General features: G+C 35.8%; 1 protein-coding gene across 1 annotated transcript; it reads right to left on the reverse strand.

Moving 5' to 3' along the window:
- Positions 1-10,502: 10,502 nt before the first annotated feature.
- On the reverse strand, positions 10,503-20,757 carry LOC121374595. The gene is made up of 5 exons (XM_041501701.1): positions 20,728-20,757; positions 19,781-19,810; positions 19,193-19,308; positions 17,922-18,006; positions 10,503-11,317 (listed from the first exon to the last, which is right to left on the reverse strand). The coding sequence occupies exons 1-5, from the start codon at positions 20,755-20,757 to the stop codon at positions 11,132-11,134; spliced, it is 447 nt and encodes a 148-aa protein (XP_041357635.1). The 3' UTR covers positions 10,503-11,131.
- Positions 20,758-20,843: the final 86 nt, after the last annotated feature.

The raw sequence follows: 20,843 nt of genomic DNA on the forward strand, positions 1-20,843 counted from the left end.
CCATTGAGTATTGTTGTTATTATTGTTGTCAGTGTGGCTATGCTGACTTTTTTTTCATCAAATGTTTTAATTGTATAAAACTTGATGTACAACAATACAATGTCAATGTGCATTCCTTATTAAGTGAAACTAGGCCACTACATAATCCCCTTCTCTCCCCACCCCTCTCTGGCGTAGCCATGATTTTAATATGGCGTGTGTGTGGGGTGGCAACATGTATGTATGTATGTATGTATGTTTGTAGGCCTATGTATCTATGATTTTATAACATTTAAAAGGGTTTTTTTTCTTTTTAAATTGATTGGAGAGTCTATGGCCCCAGTGCCCCCCCCCCCCCCCATCCCCGGCAACGCCACTGACCTGTCTGCTTCTCTGCCTGTAATATATTATAATTGTAATATATTATAATTAAAACAACATAACATTGTCTACATCTCTTATAGGCCAGTACATACACTATTTAAAAGGCATTCTGTATTACAAATATTTGCAATATTGAAGTACTTCAATAATATTTTATTTAATATAATCTGAACAACAAAATCATTACGGTTTTCAGCAATGTATATGCGACAATAACAGGACTATTAATCCTTGAAACGATACATTCAACGTTGTTTGTAGGAAGACTGCCACTCCCAAGACTAGTTTGACAAATCTGAACCTGAACAAGCCAGAGTTCAGTTGACACTGGTAATCACAAGCGCTTGTGAACATAGGCGTACGGGCTCCCATTTTTGTAAGAGGGCCAGGTTGGTTTTTGCCCGAATTAAACTCAAATGCCCGAATCTGGATAACAACATTTATTGACATTAGCATTACTGACAAACAGCTATATAGGGTTGCAAACGAATCACAACGCATTTTTACATTAAGTTTGAGGGTAGAATGGTGGACATGTATGGTAAAAAGGCCTCAGGTTAACACATTTCCCCCGAATATCTCTATCTTTTTTGCCCGAATTTAAGAATTTGCTCCAGCCCTTGGGGTATAGTTTGCCCCTGTCTCGTACGCTTATGCTCGTGAAACATGGTCACAACTAGTGTTGGGAATCGATTGAAATTTTATCATCGATCATCGGTTATAATCGATTTGCATCAACCAATCAACTTTCGATTACACAATCGATTAGAATTGTATAAAGAAAAGAAGGATTTGAATAAGTGCCATGCATCTAAAATAGATATTCTATTTTGCACAAAAATATACATTTTGTTATTGTCGTGTTCACCGAGATGGACCCTACAAATCACTCATTTTACCTTTAATAGCTATTTAATATCCTTTTTCTTTATGTACACATGATAATAAATAAACACTAACCGCAACACATTTACATGATTTAAATTGGAGGATCAATTACAGATGACATTTGCTCACACAATCGAATATGGATTTTTTTTTTATAATCGATCATCTCATCGTAAACCAAACCGATCAAGTTTCGATTATAATCGATCGTTAATTTTTAGAACATCACTAGTCACAACAGTGACGACATCAGGTGTTCGCTAAAAGTGAGCGTATCTTTCCCGTCACTCGTGAGAAAAGCAATTAGTTATCCAACAGTCATCTAAACCATGAAAATTACAGGATTTTTACCAAAAAGATTTAAAAAAATAACAGTGAACGTATCTGAGAAAAGCAATTAGTTATCCAATTAGTCATCTAAACCATGAAAATTACAGGAATTTTACAAAAAATGTATGTGGTCAATATATAGTCAGAGATTTGTCGTATCGCACCATATCCTCTAACAGTCTATCATAAACGTTTTGAAACCATTCAGGATTCCTCGATTGTCATCAATATTAGCCATGATGAAACATCTTTTGCTTTCATATGCATGCCATGTTCCTCCATTTCCCTTGATATTTTAACTTTACTCGTGAGAAAAATAATTAAATCACGTTGTAAACGACATAGCCGGTTTTTTGCCAATCTGATTAAAAAATTAGCTAACGTATCTGAGAAAAGCAATTAGTGGAGCTAATTTTAATTAGATTACAGGAATTTTACAAAAAAAAAGATTAACAAAATGTATGTGGCTTTAAAATTTTGGTTTTTCAACTTTATGGATGATTCCTCTTGTTCTTAAATTACTGTTTTGCTAGTTTCGATTCATTAGATTAGCCTACTGAAAACAAAGGGTCATCCGCATACATTTTCGCTGATAAACAATATAAAAGAAAAAACAAAAAATTTTTATGTTATTCCGACAACTGTGTGGAATTAAAATTAGCTCCAGTTTAAGTAAGCAACAGCTAATTTTAACAACAAAAACAATTAAGTGACAGCTTTCAAATAAACAAGTATAAGAATAATGGATGAAAGAAAAAAATTATAATATGAAGAAAGTTTTTAAAAAGCAAGCGAACAAAGAATAGACATCCCCAAAAGTTTAAAGTTTATTTTGTTTACCGATATAGGGGGCCGAATTTACAAAGCCTGTTTATAACTTAAACGCGTGTAACTACATACATTTACAAGGCTTAAACGCGTGTAACTACATACATTTACAAGGCTTAAACGTGTGTAACTACATACATTTACAAGGCTTAAACGCGTGTAACTACATACATATACAATGCTTAAACGCGTGTAACTACATACATTTACAATGCTTAAACGCCTGCGTTTAAGAAAAACAGGCTTCGTAAATTCGTCCCTATATCCTTTATTTGCACTTTCTCACAGACACCATAATGTTTGCGTCCCATTACCTTAAAAGCATATTGTCACAGACCACTGACCTATTTAATGGTTTAACAAAGTATTACCTGAACAAAAATAATTTGATTTGTCCCTAAATGTACTTTATTAAAACATCTTCATAACCACCATACTAATTTTGTAAAAATAACTGAATTATGGCAATGGTCCATAATTCAAAAACTAAAATTGCCGAGAGGGATGACATGGATTTCACTCCATCATGGTTCAGTTAAGATGATGCGATAGCTAGATTTGGTTTTCAAATGCCTTTAAATCTCCTGTAATAAGCATAATTCGGAACGTACATTTATGTTTTATGCCTCAAATTAATTGCAGAACATTTGCCTATAATTTATAACTAAATAACATAAATAAATCCACATTATAATCATTTACACGAGACAGAAACATTGCAAAACGTCGAAAGTTTACGCGTCACAGACACGTGAATGTCAGGTTAACTATACGTCAGTCTAATCGATTTCCATCGTATAGTTTTTTCATTGGACGTATGTCATTGGTGACCTGGTCATCACCTAGGAACAGCCAGTTGTATATATATTCTTTATTCCTCTTAAAGAGAGTTGTAACAACAAAACAACAGATATACAGATATACATACAAAGAAATAATTACAGCACAGAGACAAACAAGTATACATATTAGTGAAAACTACAGAGAAGAATTAAAAGAAAACGATTTTCAAAATAAACATAATATTAAATGTATTTTACAATTGTACATGCACACAAGGTGTGCCGTTTTGCTGTGCACTGTATCTCAGTTATTAATTAACGTGTTAAAATATGTTTTACTTAATAAATATATGAATTCTACGACAACCTCAACATAGGATTTCGTGGTATCTTTATCAAGGTTTAAGGTCGGATTGCAAGATAGTAATTGAGTAATGAACGCCTCGTCTGAAAGATAATGCAATTCTGTGCTTAGCTCAATTGGACCAATATCTAAGATTGAACACCAAAAGTCATCTCTGGTTTTAGATAAATACTGACAGCTAATTATAACATGTATAAGAAGATCGGAGTAATGTAAATTACAAAGGGAACAAAAACCTTGAGATGATCGAGGCCTCCATGTAGCGCATATACTTATAACATGATGTGCCTGTTCTTTTAGCAAAGGGTTTGAACGAGAAATATCCCATGCTTTATGTATTTGTAGGTTTGGGTGGATTTGTAGAAAATGATTAGTATCCGGAGTTACAGATATTTGTCTTTTCCATTCTGTTTCCTCAAACTCGAAGACACAATTCTTCACTATTCTTTTCCATGTTTGTTTGGGAGGAAATATGGACGTTTTATAGTAGTCATCTAAGTATGCAATTAATTTATATTTGCAAAGGATCCTATGTATGTCTGCTGCAAATCCAACTGGAGAAGAAATGCACATATTTTTAAAACATAATAATCTGCTTGTTATAACCTTATAGGGTAACGTCCATGTAGGTAAGCGAAGGAGATGTCCTAGGAAATATAGTTTATTAGTGTCTATTTTTGCTTCAACTGAAATAGTACCAATTAACCCTAAACATATGTTTGTTCGTGTCCTTTTTGGTAAACCCTGAATACTTTTTATTGCAAATCTGAAGGCCCTTTCTAGTGCTAATATTTCGCTTTTGGTAATAGAGTTCCATAGTTCACACCCATAGAGAGCTTTGGATAAGCAAAGAGCATTAACTAATTTTACACTTGTAGCTGGATTTAGGCCGCGTGGGTGACACCCTGATTGCAAAAGTACCATACTTGTAGACTTGATAGTCTTACATGCTTGTAAGGTTCGATCCCAGTTATTTAGATTTTTATTCAAAGTGATGCCAACATGTTTTATAGAATTTGTGATAGATATTTGTTTATTATATAGAAAAAAGGGTGGATCACCCTCTCTACAGAAATTAATCATTTGACTTTTAAGCGACGAGAATATGAATCGCCATTTTAAGCTATACTGTTCACAGATCAATAGCATATCTTGCATATTGCTTGATGTAGGAGAAATAATAGCTATATCGTCCGCTTGTGTGGGGCAAGATACGTGAACATCAAGTATCATAGTTCCTTTTTTTGATCCGCTTAACTTGCTTAGCAATTCGTTTATGTATAAAACATATAGTTTAGGAGAAAGAATACTACCTTGACATAACCCCCTTTGTTGCCTGAAGTACTGTGAGTATATATTGTTTACAAAAACACAAGATTTGGCATTGCTATATATCCTGTTCAAAATAAGCCAGACTTTAGGAGGGATTCCTATTTCTGATAGTTTATATAGAAAACCTGCATGCCAGACAGTATCGAAGGCTTTTGAACTATCCAGAAATGCGACACAAGTGCCGTCACTGCGTTCCTTATAGTGATTTAATGTTTCTTGTAACACAAAAGAAGCATCGATGCTCGACAGGCCTTTTTGAAATCCACATTGATGATTATTCGGGTAATCAGCCGATGAGACTAGCTGTGGCATTAATGATTCTAAAACTTTCTCAAAAATCTTAAAAACTACAGATAAAAGCGTAATCCCTCTGTATGAATCTGGACTTAATTTGGACATATTATGTCCTTTGTAAATGCATACCAAGATACCGCGATGCCATTCATCAGGAATACATCCATTGTTAACCATTAGTGAAAATAACCTTGATAGGCAGAAGAAGAGATATTCGCCTCCATATTTAATATGTTCATAAAATATTCCATCTAGGCCACATGACTTGTTATTTGGAAGCTTGGAGCATATATTGCTAACTAAATTTGGTGAAATATCAAAGTTTTCATCCGATCTTAGTGCATCAGCTTTAAATGCCGACACCTTGGCTTCTAAGCTTGATTTAAATTTATCATCAAAATTCGCATCTGTTGGGTCGCTAAACACTTTGCAAAAATGACCAGCCATAGAGTTACAAATATCTACTGGATGAGTAATAACTTTCGTATCGACCATGAGGGACATTATTGAGCTACTTCTTTTTTTATTACGAAGTGTGGTCCATAAAGTCTTGTGGTCAACATCACAGGCTTCGTCTAGGGAATTATAAAAATCCCTTTCATATTTCAAGTATGCGTTTTGGAGAGTCATACGAAATGCATCTTTTGCTTTTTTGTACAACCTAAACGTGTCAAATTGCATACCACGTGGTCTACCTTCAGCTAACCACAGACGTCTGCGATACGACATTTCTACATGACATTCTTTAACTGCATCAGACCAATATGGCTTCGAATGTTTGTTATATTTTGAACAAGGAATAGTTTCCTTGGCTGCTTGAGTTAATACATTTATTATCTTATTGTAAAATTTAAGAATATCGGATGCTGATGCACTCTTGCTTGGGATATGTATTGGCCATAACATGTGAGAAACGGCGAAAGTATAGTCTTTTAACAAATTATGACGTCTTGCCTTTTCCCAAGAACGTTTTTCTGGTGGGATGCTTTGTTCCTCTTTAGAATCATTGACTAAAATTGAACACATTACTGGTTTATGATCAGAAAGCAAGAGCTCACAGTCGTCTTTGACTAATGCATTTTGAACATAGGGGATTAAATAATCAGGTACTAGAATGTGATCTATAGCTGAGGAAGGACCTCCAGTATGAGATTCGTAAGTATGAGACGGACCTTTACCAAAAAGTTGAACATTGATTGAAACCAAGTTATGTCTACTAACAAATGTATGGAAGATATCACTTCTTCTCTTTTTAACAAATCGGGTTTTTGGACCCGCTATTTTTACATTAAGATCACCAATAATAATAACAGTTCCTTTTGAACTATAGGCAATGTACAATTCCTCCAACAAATCCAAACATTCAAGATATAAATCATTCGATAAATTAGATGCAGGAAGATAAGCACAAAATACATAGATGGCTGTGGAATCGCTGAACACAACTTCAATTCCTATAATACGATCACTTTCAATTTCTATTATAGTTGTACATCGACTCAAATGTTTCTTAACAAGTAGAGCTACACCGCCTTTGTTAATAATTCGGTATAATGTGGGGTCTTTTTCTGTAGCACATTTCGTAAATGCAGTGTAATTAGGGTCAATAGTATTTAAGAAGTTACTGTTATATTTTCTTAAATGGTGCTCACTAATTCCACAAACATCTATATCATGTTCGTTTAAACATGTAAGTAAATAGGGTGTTCCAGACATAACACCCCGACAGTTCCAACACATAATGTTAATCACGAACTGAGCCATTTTCATTGTTATTGTTAAACTGATTTAAAAACCTTTGCTTGGAGAGCCACGGTTTTACATAGATACCATAGGGCCAAAAACCTTCACTCTCAATTATGTCTCGGTGTTCGTATAGCACATTAACTTGTGCTGAGGCTGTTTTTCTGTTATCCCTATTGAAAAATCTCAAAAAGGTTAGTTTAACACCATTTTCACTTAAAAAATCCCTAAGGCCAGCCTCAGTTGACTTTTTGTCAATTCCACCAACATAAAAACGAGCCACTTTGTGTTTTGAAACACCACAGAATACTGACTGTTTAGATAAAGTAGCACCACACTGGTCTGTAGGTGCCCATACACTAATGTTGCTGTTGCCATGAGGACAAGAACCGTTAGATAAGTCACGCTGGGTGTGGTGTGTCACGGTGGGCCGATCACGCCGGGTGGTGCGTGCGCTCAGTGGTGCGGGTGTGGTGCGTCACGGTGGGCCGATCAGGCTGGGTGTGGTGTGTCACGGTGGGCCGATCATGCTGGGTGTGGTGTGTCCCGGTGGACCGATCACGCTGGGAGTGATGTGTCGCAGGGGACAAGTCACGCTGGATGTGGTGTGTCCCGGGGGACAAATCTCGATCCGAGTTGTATGTCTCGGAGACCGGCTCATGGACGGGCAAGGCACTAGTGTTTGCGGAGGTGTCGCGTTCGGGTAAATGCAACTCGTGCTCCTGACGGACAGTACCGTTACATGAATTTGTATTGAGGGCTGATGAATCCAGTACAGTTGATTCACTGACGCTATGGGACGCCAGTAACGTGCTACACTCAGTGTGTGTACGCGGTTTGCCATTCACGGCACTCGCGGTTGAATCGCATGTATTGAATGTTTCTGTTGATATGTTACGTGTTATTGCCTCTCGGTAACTTTTCTTCGCCGAAACATTTTTTATTTCTTTTTCCAATAAACACACGCGTTTCCGCATATCAGTTGTTGAGGTTGTTACTGACTTTATTAAATTTGTCATCTCATCCAAATTTTCTTCTATGTCTTTCACTTTTGTGTTTGTTATCTGAACTTTCGATTTGATTGATGAAACTCCCATACTTTTTTCGTCGGCTAGACGAGAAATATTAAGACAACCATTATCAACTTTCTGTTTAAGACAGATGAAATCTTTCTGCAAATGATCATGTGAAGTTTTAATTTGTCCTGTTGTTTGTTCTAATTTCTTTAAAGAAACAACTGCACTCTTTAAATCATCAAATGCTTGGATGTGAGATTTCATATCGGTGTTGTTTTTGTCAATGTCAGACCTGAGATTTTTATTTTGTTCATAAACCTTTTTAAATTCCCCCAGAGTTTGTTTTAACATAGTTTTATGATCTATTGACTGCTTCTCCAGCTTTTTTTGAACAGTAATTACTGTTTCTTTTAACTGTTGATTTTCATTTTGTAATTGTGCATATAGTTCTTTTTGATTATTTAATTGTTGTCGCAAGTCCGACAGTTCTGTTTTAAGAGTAGAATGTTGCTTGGCTTGCTCTTCTATTTTATTGCGAGAACAGTCGATGTCTTGAATCAGTTCACCGCGAAGCGTAATCAGGTCGCGTTCAATACGAGCAAGCGATTCACGGAACACAATGCCCAATGTGTCGCTCTGAACCTCGCCTGAACACTGCTCACTGTCTGTTGTAAGGGTTTGACGTTTGGATATGTTTATTACATCAAACAAATCTTCGTTCATGTCTCCCCGTGAAGATCGAAATAATATAAAACAATCTTTTGCGAGTTTTTTAATCATGCTTTCGCCTGTTCTTGTTCGCGCCTCATGTCTTCTTTTTAACTGAGCCGTTTTGTGCTCAAACTGTTCATTGTTTTTGCACAATTTTAACAATTCATGGCGTAGAATTTCTAATTCATTTTTATCATTTTCGACAATTTCAATAAGGCGATCAGTAAACACATCTTTAGGTAGACATGACAAGTCACTGAAGATAAACTGTAGCAGATCACAGCATTTTCTTGGCACTTGACTATGTAAACATTGATTTGTTTGAACATCAGTTGTGTCGACAATGGGGTATGTCATGCTACCCTCAGAAGGGCTCGCAAGTCCACCCATATAAGTGTACGAAAAGTCATCAAAAAATGGCGTTGTGGGTACAACATTAACTATATCCATACCTGATGGGTTAACTCTTCGAGTAATGTGGGTATGACAATCTGCAGTAGCTGTAGAACTTGAATTATCAAGATTGTTATCAGAGCGTATACCGGGTGGTTGACCACCGGTCGCCATCTTTAACGCATTTCCATCGTATAGTTTTTTCATTGGACGTATGTCATTGGTGACCTGGTCATCACCTAGGAACAGCCAGTTGTATGTCTTGAAATTGTTAACACACGTACATGTAACCAAAACTAACGCATGGCGTTCTCACCAACGGGTGTGTAAGAAAAAAAGGAGTATAGTTTGTTTTATTTAACGACGCCACTAGAGCACAATGATTTTTTTATCTTATCATCGGCTATTGGTCGTCAAACATATGGTCATTCTGACACTGTTTTTAGAGGAAACCCGCTGTCGCCACATAGGCTACTCTTTTACGACAGGCAGCAAGGGATCTTTTATTTGCGCTTCCCACAGGCAGGATAGCACAAACCATGACCTTTGTTGAACCAGTTATGGCTCACTGGTCGGTGCAAATGGTTTACACATACTCATTGAGCCTTGTGGAGCACTCACTCAGGGTTTGGAATCGGTATCTGGATTAAAAATCCCATGCCTCGACTGGGATCCGAACCCAGTACCTACCAGCCTGTAGATCGATGGCCTAACCACGGCGCCACCGAGGCCGGGGTGTGTAAGAAAGTCAGGTGCAACGATATCGAGTTCTGTACATATCATACGTGCCCCGATACAATAAGGGGCGGGTATGTGGCAATACTGGTATTATATATTATAACCATAGTATTGTTTGAGAGGTACCTATGTCACCTATGCATCGGTGGTATCGTGGTTAAGCCATCGGACATAAGGATTGTAGGTACTGGGTTCGCAGCCAGGTACCGGCTCCCACCCAGAGCGAGTTTAACGACCTACTCAGTGTTAAGACCACTACGCCCTCTTCTCTCTCACCAACTACTACAATTACTTGATAGCCGAGGTGTGTCCACGACAGCGTGCTTGAACCTTAATTGGATATAAGCACGAAAATAAGTTGAAATGAATGTACGCAACATTCGTTTGGTAACATGTACGGTTCAATAACGCAACATGATTCAAAATTGATAGCAGTTGTCTTATTCAGGGGGTGTTCCCAGTTGCACGGACCCCCCCCCCCCCCCCTGAAAAACAACCCCACCACGTAGATCTAAATTGATGTCCACGTAAAATTTATAATTTCAAATTATAAACATTTACATATTGTTACATCACAATCAAGTGATATGATAAAATTAAAGCACCTCATTATTTAATAAGTAAAAAAAGATGAGAGAGAGAGAGAGAGGCGAGAGAGAGAGATTCAAGAGAGAGAGAGGAGAGATAAACTGGAGAGAGAGAGAGAGAGAGAGAGAGAGAGAGAGAGAGAGAGAGAGAGAGAGAGATAGATAGATAGAGAGACATACTTCTGAGTAGCCTTAACCATAACTTATTCTCATGTGTTGAGTAATGGCCGGGAATAATTCCCATGAAGAATAACTCTGCATCACACTCTGCACTTCGAAACATATTTGCACGATTTGGACCACTCGAACAGGTATTTTCTAATAATGGTTTTGTTTCATTTGTTTATAAAAATTAGTCCTGTATTCATCTGTATGCAAGATATGGTCCAGACAAGGATTTACTGTGTAGTAGACCTTGAAAGGTAGGTCACAGCGTCCTAGTAATAGTACCCGACACACCGCCATCCCAAGTTGTTTCTACATGTGAGATTTGATGGTCTTGTATGCATCTGTATGCAAGATGTGGTCCGGACAAGACAAAAACTAAATTGGTACGCATCAAATACCATTCAGTCAATTCAAATAATAAAATTCTTCCACAGTTCTATGTATACATTACTCTTTCCCAGAAGATGAATATAAAAATTTGTATTTAATTTAGTTGTGGGTTTTTTTGACAATACACCAGTCCACATACATATCCATGCTGTCCTCGATCCAAGATCAATTTTTTTTGCATAAAGATGAAGTTTTCAACTGAATTTAGAGGAAGCAGAAACACACTTCATAAACTAAGGTCCAAACATTGCAATTGACACGGGTTAAAAAGTTGGCAGCCATTAAGAGTTCCATGGCAATTTCTGGTGTTTTCGGAAATTCTGGTATTTCCGTTGAGCTGTTGGTGTAGCGGACTTTGTATACATGCAGACCTTCTGGAGAACGTGAGATCTGAAAAGAACAGGGAGAAAAAGTTTAATCATTGAACTGATGATAATCATTGAAATGAGGCTAAATGTTTTTACAGGGGCAGATAGCAAATGTTGCTAAAAACTGATTTTTAACAATCAGTTCCACAAACAATTTCTGTGTTCCATCTTATTTTTCAGTACTTAAGAAATATCGCGAATTCCTGTTTTTCTTGAGTAAAATAAGGTTAAATCTTTCATCTGAGTCCATCTCAAGTCAATGCATGGCTGATAAAAAAAAGTTACACTATTACTGTGTCAGTTTAATTTGAAGAACTGCTCTTCAATTTTGGTAAAGCGTTTGCTTGATGCGCGGTCATCTAGGATCAATCCCCGTTGGTGGACCCATTGGGCTATTTCTCGCTCCAGCCAGTGCTCCACAACTGGTGTAACAAAGGCCATGGTATGTACTATCCTGTCTGTGGGATGGTGCATATAAAAGATCCCTTGCTACTGATCGAAAAGAGTAGCCCATGAAGTGGTGACAGCGGGTTTCCTCTCTCAATTTCTGTGGTTCTTAACCATATGTCTGACGCCATATAACCGTAAATAAATTGTGTTGAGTGTGTCATTAAATAACACATTTCCTTCCTTGCTCCTCATTTTCTACCATATGCTTCCAAATTAAAACTGATTAAAAATGGAGAGGTAAAGACTGATTCCCACTCCATAAAATGAATTTTGATCCTTCTGAAATTAACTCAGATTTATTACAATTTACTAGTGTGACATCTGTTATAATGCATTAGAAAGGAAACAATTGGTTGGCTAATGACACCTCAACTATTCAAATTTACGGCAACTGCAAAGATGATAAATATCAGGATTTGTCTACAATTCCTCATTTTAGTGCCACCCAAAAACTGTTCATGTCCTTTAAAGAAAAACTCTTAAACAATTCTTACTTTTCAAGACATGCAATGTTTTGTGCAGGGATGGGATGATTCATTTAAAAATGTTTTAGATATGAATTTTTTTAATTTGGTCCATTTCACTTTCAAGAAGTACGTTGGCTATCGCACATATTTTAACAGCAACAAACTTATTTTAAATAGTAACTAAATAATAAATATAATCATAAAACAAGAGTACCGGTGAGGTACATGATACACCCGTCAGGAGTTTGATGAAAAACCATAGCTATTAATGAATATGTTATGGGTATGATTCATTTCTACAATTATGTGAAATTTTTGCAATGGGATGGACGAACAGACAAATTATTTTATTTATTTGTATCACAGTGACCTAGTAATTGTATGTGACACACCACCATCCCAAGTTGTTCCTACATGTGAGGTTTGATGGTCCTGTATGCATCTGTATCGGTGATAGATGACAATGTGCCTATCACCAAATTTTAAAATAATGTTACTGTTGTCCTTTATTATTCATGTACTGTTACATATATATACTAGTAGGTCCTACCTACAAGTGTACATGGTGCAGTGAATCTCCTCTAAACAGTAGCCTAAACCCATGTGCCAAGTAAGTTCGATGGGTATCCAGTTTACAGGGGGATTGACGTAAAAGTCTTTGTTGTATTATGTTCACTATTAAATAATGAAAAAGTAATAAAACTGTCAGATGAAAACTACAATCAAATGTGGATAAAATGATGCAATTTATAAGCACTTAGCTTTGGAGGGAAAATTTACTTTGTTAAAGACACGTTAAAAACAACTAAAAAATAAAATTCATGATTGTCCAGTCACTGCTGTAAGGAATTCCAATCACGTTCGCAACTCAAATAACTTTATAATAACAATGCTAGTGATACTACTTCAAAATAAAAGAATCCATTTAACTTTGGTTGCTTAATTGACATTGTGTGAAAAACGCAACACAAGCTGAAGTGAAGGTACCATAGAGTGACAATGAACCCGGAGATTTGTCCAAGGTAATTTTCTGCCTAAATGACGACTGCTACCTTCGGGACCATGTGCTTTCATAGGTACAATTTACATTAAATAAACACTATGGAACTAGATAATTCGTCTACTGTTCAGTTTAGAAGGATAGGCCAAAACATTCATTTAAAGGATGCGTTGGTCGTTGAGCCATTCATCGGGTCTATTAATAGACATGGGGAAACTCTTTTCCTCGGAAAATGCAAAGGCGTTCTAGTAATAGTTCATGAATAAGCATGTGCATGACATGGTAAAAACAACAACAGCAAAACCACCTTTAAATATGCATTTTAAAACATATTACATACGTCAGACTGCTTCAAGACAGAAATACTTACTCTTAATATTAATTAGGTTTGTGATTACCAAAGCTTGGCAAATGACACATTTGTAGGCCTACTGGGCAACGTCCATGACAAGACACTTATTTAGGCCCGTAGGAACGACATCTGGAGTGGGAGATGGTCACAACCTCAGTGGTGGGGAGACAAGACATATTTTTACTTTTATTTATACAGAAAGGATATGTTATTTCCAGACTTGTTCTGATAATAAATCAACAAGAAACCACGTGATCTGGCTTATCCCGCCTTTTCACGGGTCTGCTGATCGATCGTAATTCTGTTTTGCCATACACAATTATTTTGAAGTAACTTATTTAATAAAATTCACTGCAGAGATATATATAAATATAACTTACACTTAAATAATAAAATGATAAATGTTAACTAATATGGGTTTTTTAATCTGTTGATTAAATAAATTATTTATGTCAGCCGAGACGTTTCGAGTGGGGAATTCGGAACTCAATTGTAACTCCAAGGTATTCCAAATATTCACGAGCTAAGACTACTGATATTGTGTTATTAAGACCATGTTTATTTAACTCTCAAACCAAGATATTTGTATAACATTCTGCGACGAGACACCGCTGATTTTTTTTTTTACATACAACCATTGCTAAAAATTATTGATGGTCCTGTATGCAAGATATGGTCAGGACAAGGATTTACTGTTATGTGCAGTAGACCGTGAGAAGTAGGTCGCAGTGACCTAGTAATAGTACGTAACACATCGCCATCCCAAGTTATTCGTACATGTGAGATTTGATGGTCTTGTATGCATCTGTATGCAAGATATGGTCTAAACAAGAAAAAAGTTAACAGATGGATGTATGTATAGACGGACGGATGGATGGACAACGCCATACCACAGCTTCATATGAGTATTGAAGGAGCACACTACTTAGACATGGCAAAAGTAACACTGACTTTCAGGGTGTCAATTTAATATGTTGAGATCATATGATGCCTCAAATTAGGAGATATATATCTTACTGTGGAAAAAATTACCATAACTGTTGACTTTTATAATAACAAAAGCAATATGCACACTTTAACAACAATTTGTGACATTTTGAAACAAAAAAGTAAGAAAGACTAGGTATTTTGAAGAAAATGTAGGAAAATAGGACAGAGACCAAAAAGTAGGAAAAGTAGGATCGCTGGACAGCTATTAAGTAAGGAATAAACTACGAAGAGACTATTGTAGTCTCTGAGTAATTTATTTCACTTAAACCTAAATATAGAAATACCGGCTATTCAAACATATAGCTAACTTATTGGCGTGCTCAGTTTGAAATGCATTTTTCTACATGTCGGCTTAATTCATGACATGCACGTGAAATCTTGTCATGCACACGTTAACGTTTTCCTCACGTGACTGCTTATTGGAGACAAAAGACAGTCGATCGCGCACATTGTATCATTTTATTGCACTGATGAACAGCATGCTAGAAATGGATTCTGGTGATGATTTGTTTTTGACCCAGCATTACTTCAAAAATGAAAATGTTTCGTTAAATGACATATGCACTGACTCCGATTTTGAAGATCTTTTAAAAGTAAAAGGTGATTTTGATATCGAATTAACTAATACTAATGATTCGGATGAAGAACTTTTGAAAGCCACGAAAGAAATATTAAATGATGACCAAACTAATTCTGTACACGCCAATAGTAATGATTCCGATGAAGAACTTTTGAAAGCCACGCAACAAATAGAGAACAATATTGCCAATGGGCGTTTCGGCAAACCATTAACTGAAAAAGAGTATTACAATTTAGAAAACTCGGGTAAAAACAAAAACCCCGAAAAGAAGGGTCAGTGAGCGGTTAGAATTTTTGACTCGTGGCATCGTGAAATGCGGGGTGTGTGTTCCGATTTTGGAAAAAGTCTTCTGAATCTGCCCGTTACGGATTTGAATAGAGAGCTATGTTTTTTTGTAACAGAAATTAGAAACCAAAAAGGCAAAGAATATCATGGTAACACTATTAGTGAAATACTCATGTCACTACAGCGCTTTTTGAGACAAAATGGCAGGGATGTCAACTAAGTATCTCCCGGTATTTGATAAAATCTCCTTTCACCTGTGCGGGAGACAATTTCTCCTGTTAAATGACATTTTTGTAAGCATATAAAAAAATCGATCCTCTTTTGTCAAAATATCATACGGGAAGTAACTCTGCCTTTTTTTCTCATTCGGAAAATGTCGACTACTTTCGGTTTCTGAGAATGTAACAGGCCGAATTGTCCCGACTGTTTAACCTTTGCCGAAGTGAGAATTGTAGGATAGCCTATTTATATTGTTAAAAAAAGCACATGGAGTTTATAAAATGACGTGTTATTATGTTTGTTGTCATCGTAATGGCTACGAAGCGTGTTCCCGCTAATTCAACAGGCTGTGTATTGACATTCAGTGTTGCCATATAAAAAAAACTATCCAATTTAGTTCTAATAACACCTCTGAATTGTAAAATGTCTTCCCACTGGATTACATAATGCAACTATGACAAATCTGAACTGCCAGACTCCCGAGTTGACAGCGATATACACAATGCATGTTAAAATCACATGTCACAGCAAGACAACGAAAAGATCAATTAGCTGTATAAACATACTTGTGTCAGTTAATTTTGTATGTTTGTGCAGTAAAATGTTGGTTATAAGGGTACACTTCAAGAAATTATTTTTGTACAATTAAAAAAATGTTGTGTTTGACATTGACATAAAGTTACTCACGGAAATGGGTATAATTCCTGTATATTTCACACGATGTCCGTAATGAGGTTTTACTTATCATTAATGAAAATTCAATGTTTATTGCATCATTATAATGATTTCAAATAAGTACCACGCCACCGTTCCTCATTATAGTAAAAAACTGAATATTAATTTTTAAGATTTATATAAATTTGTCTTTGGTACTTAGGTACACTAACCACAAATGATAATGTAACGCAACCTGTAAGGCTGTAAGTGTAATACCGTAAATGTACTAATTAATTAATTTGTTTCTTGTTCATGTTCTTAACATTTTTGGATAAAATATTTGGGGTTTTTTAAAATATGTATTAAATCATAATAATATTTAAACTTTAAAAATAAAAAATAAAATGGTTAATTAATTATTATTATTATTTTTTTTTTTTGCAAAGATCTAAGGTTAACAAGTATATATGACATTATATAGTATTCATATAACCTATTGTAATAATGTTGTTTTTAAATCTTGCGATTTTGGGTTAAATTGTGTGAATTTAAAAAAATCTCCTGCTTTTTGACAAAATCTCCTGCTTTTTCAACACACACCTCCTGCTTTCTCTTGACTAAAGGTTGATAGGTCTGGTGACTCAACTTCAATAGTGATTTCGAATTCAGTGGTTTACGAAATATTTACAAGGTTTATGGTACTGTTCTGTTCCCGTTGGGCGACACCTTCTATCAGGAGTTGTCAGGCGGCTCTGTGAGAATGCCGGATTCAATGGGTTCTACACCAATCACTCCCTTCGTGCCACGACGGCCACCCGGTTGTATGAATGTGGCATTGATGAGCAACTGATAGCTGAACGGACTGGTCATAGGTCTTCAGCTATTCGAGGGTAAGTATCATTGATGTCCTCAGCTAAAGGGCCGTATAACAGTTTTCGGTTGTAATGGAGCCTTTCGGACATTATAATTATAGAACGTACATGTATATATCAAGTTAGGAATTTTCTGCTAACTACGCAATTGCAAAATATCAATAATTCAAAGGGTGTCTTGTAAAAAGTAATTTATTCAGGTTTTTTTTTATAGCATAGAAGAAAATTACATGTTTCTAATCCTCATTTGCAGGTACAAAAGGACGAGCGACGATTTGCTCAAAATGGTAGATGACGTGGTACAACAAAAGTTTTTCGCGACCACCAACAGTTTGAAGCCACCCCCTTACAGCACTCCTCTTCGTCAACAGGCCGGTCGATCCAATAATGCAACAGTAGTGTCAACAGATGCATCCAACGCCGTGCAACAAAGTTGTGTTCAATTCGTGGTTGAGCGTAATGGTACGAAAGTGACATTCAACATGTAAACTGGATAAAAATGCTATTAAAATAACATTTTTGAAATTAAATTTTGTTTGTAATGTTTCGCCTCTTGCTGACCTCATTGAGAGCTGGGCGCCAATAAGTAAAAGTAGGACACCAATACACATAAAATATTGGACAATTCTGACACTTATTGGAGTCCAATTTGCACATATTGGTAGTTGTTTCAAGTTTAATATGAATTATAGCAGCAATTCTGCTTTAAATATACACATAAACATCAGTTATTAAAGAACATTATGTAACTCACTAATGAGGTCTTGACACACTTCTCGTGTTGGGGAATCAGTCGACCTGAGCAGAGTACAGCACCTCGCTGGCACAACACACAAAACCTGTTGATATGAAGGAGAATTTTCAGTCATTGGACAGCGATGAGGTCAAAGTCAGGTGTCATACACAAAAAAAGACTCATGAAAAGTTTAGGGAGATCTAATTATTACCCATATGGTTAAATCTATCTTGGCACATATCCAAGTGATACGTCCCACTAGTGCGCCAGGTGGGACATAACACTTCGTGACGTCAACGACTGGCCCATGCACTACAACCTAACAGGAACGTCAACTAGACGAGTTGAGTGATATAAATTAAGATCGATTATGGGTAATAAATAGGATATAAAACTCGCTACCATTTCGTATCATGTTTATGTTCCTCATGAAATAATTTTTATTGTCACTCGCTAAAGCTCGTGACAACTAAAAAATTATTTCACTTGGGACATAAAAATGATACGAATTGGAAGCTCGTTTAATATCCTATAATTATGTCTTGTTGGCAGTCCATATCAGCTGGCCTTGTATTAAATCTTGGCTAATTCAAGTTTGCCTCAGTCAAAAGATGAGACCTTTTTAAAACTTTCATTAAAATTTTTTAAAATTTTAAATTTTAATAATGTTCATATTTTAATTTCATGAAATTACTAATGGATCGATTAAAATCAGTTCAACTAAAAATGGAAGAAGATACCTAAAGGGTTCATTGTTCATACTTACAAGAACATTATGACCACATGTTTATCAGTGAAACTACCGAGCCAGGACATTATCGTTTTTCTATTTTTGAGAAAGTTTAGAGCTTCAGAATTATAGGATATTAAACGAGCTTCCATTTTGTATCATGTTTATGTCCCGAATGAAAATTATTTCACGAGGTAGTAGCGAGTTTTATATCCTATTTATTACCCACAATCGATCTTAATTTATATCACTCATCTCGTTTCGTTGACTTTTCTGTAAGGTTGTAGTGCGCTAATTGATGACGTCATCATGTGACGTCAAAAGTGTTACGTCCCACTTGGCATTCTAGTGGGACGTATCACTTTGATATGTACGAAGATATTTATAACATATGGGTAATAATAAGTAATTTGACCTTGTAAAGATTAGATCTGCTTCTTCATTTGTATTATAACTGATGTAATGCTAACAGACTGTGAACGCTAAAGTCGATCTGTTGGTGCATACCGATTCTACAATGACTGATTCCCAACCGATTCCCAACACTAGTGCTACCTACCAGTGGTGCAGCAGGCCAGTTTCCTCAGTCTGATTCCCCACAGACAGCAACGCACCCCGATTGATGAGGGCCTCCTCCTTTACAGCCAGCTCTTGTTTAAGTTTCTCGATTATAAGCTTAAAACAAAACAGTTTTTAGATCTTAAAAAGCAAAACTGCAGGATATCTTCTTGAAAATCTACTCCCCTTTTATGAAAAATTTGTCTTAAAACATGAAAAGAAAATTTTAGACGACCCATCAAAGAATATATTTTTAATTAGCTTTTAGTCAGAGATTTAAAGTCCTCTCTGTCGGATTGTGCATATAAAAAATACCTTGCTACTGATGGAAAAATGTAGTGGGTTTCCTCTCTAAGACTATATGTTACAATTACCAAATGTTTAATATCAAATAGCTGATGATTAATAAATCAATATCAATGTGTTCTAGTGGTGTAGTTAAACAAAACAAACTTCCTGATTGGTTAACAATGGTTTTTCTAAGAACTGTTCTTCATTAAAAAAAAATATATATATATTATTAACTAATTAAACAAATCTATGCATTATGTTTTATCAATGGAACATAAGAACCTATCAATAGTCCTACCTGTAGCTCTTCAATATTGCCGTTATGTTGCTAAAAGAAAACAACAACCAGTTAAATAATTTACCAACACATTTTTGAGCACAATCAAATTATTATATAGAGAATAATACATGAGTGTCCGTTAGATACCATTTATCTCACAAGTTGTTTTAAAATGTATCCAACGAGCGAAAACGAGTCCGATATGTTTTTAAACAACGAGTTGTGAGATAAATGGTATCTAACGGACACGAATATATTATTCTATTTCTTACATATCCTCAAAAAAAAAACCTATTTGTTTTAAAAGCAAATTTAACATCTTTATTGACTAAAAGATATTTACAAGTACAACCCAAGATACGTGGGTTGTGGTCAAAACGATACTAAAACTTGTAAATTCAAGTTAATGTGCATTAATAGTAAAAAAAAAAAAAAACTTGTTATTTTCTAAATATGCATAAATCCATCGAAACATGATCAATTTGGGGATCTTGTCCAATTTTTCCCAGCAATACAGTTTTTAAAGTCGTTTGTCGTAACGTTTCCTAGACTAGTTTTTATACTACACGTTAAATCGCATTACCACTTAAGGATCCAGTCAAAATAGTTTTGCAAACGTTTAGCGAAAAACATGGTCGAATTTCAGCCAGATCGAGCAGAAAAAACCGTTCACTAGACTGCTTTATGCCCCAACTAACCAGATCGGGGAACAGTCAAATAGTCAGCAGAGTTAGCACAGCTTGCTGTCACTGAACATCGTGATAATTTCCACCTGGCTCGGGCTTCAGACAATATATATATAGTGTGACAAAATATATCTGGTGTTGGTGTATTCATGTCGAGCGGTGCCACTGTAACTTATAAACTCTTTCCCCAATAATTTGTACTCTCTTTATTCTGTATTATTTGTCTCTTTCCTGTAACCATATATCTTTAATCTATATTTCTTTTCGGTACATTATTACTTCTCTAATCTGTATCTCTTTCCTGCACATTACCTCTCTACAATAATCTATATTTACTTCCTGTACTAAATCTCTTTAATCTTTATCTTTTCCTTCCATTATAGAATTATGATGAA

Source organism: Gigantopelta aegis, chromosome 6, assembly GCF_016097555.1.
Source record: "Gigantopelta aegis isolate Gae_Host chromosome 6, Gae_host_genome, whole genome shotgun sequence".
Lineage (NCBI taxonomy): Eukaryota > Metazoa > Mollusca > Gastropoda > Neomphalida > Peltospiridae > Gigantopelta > Gigantopelta aegis.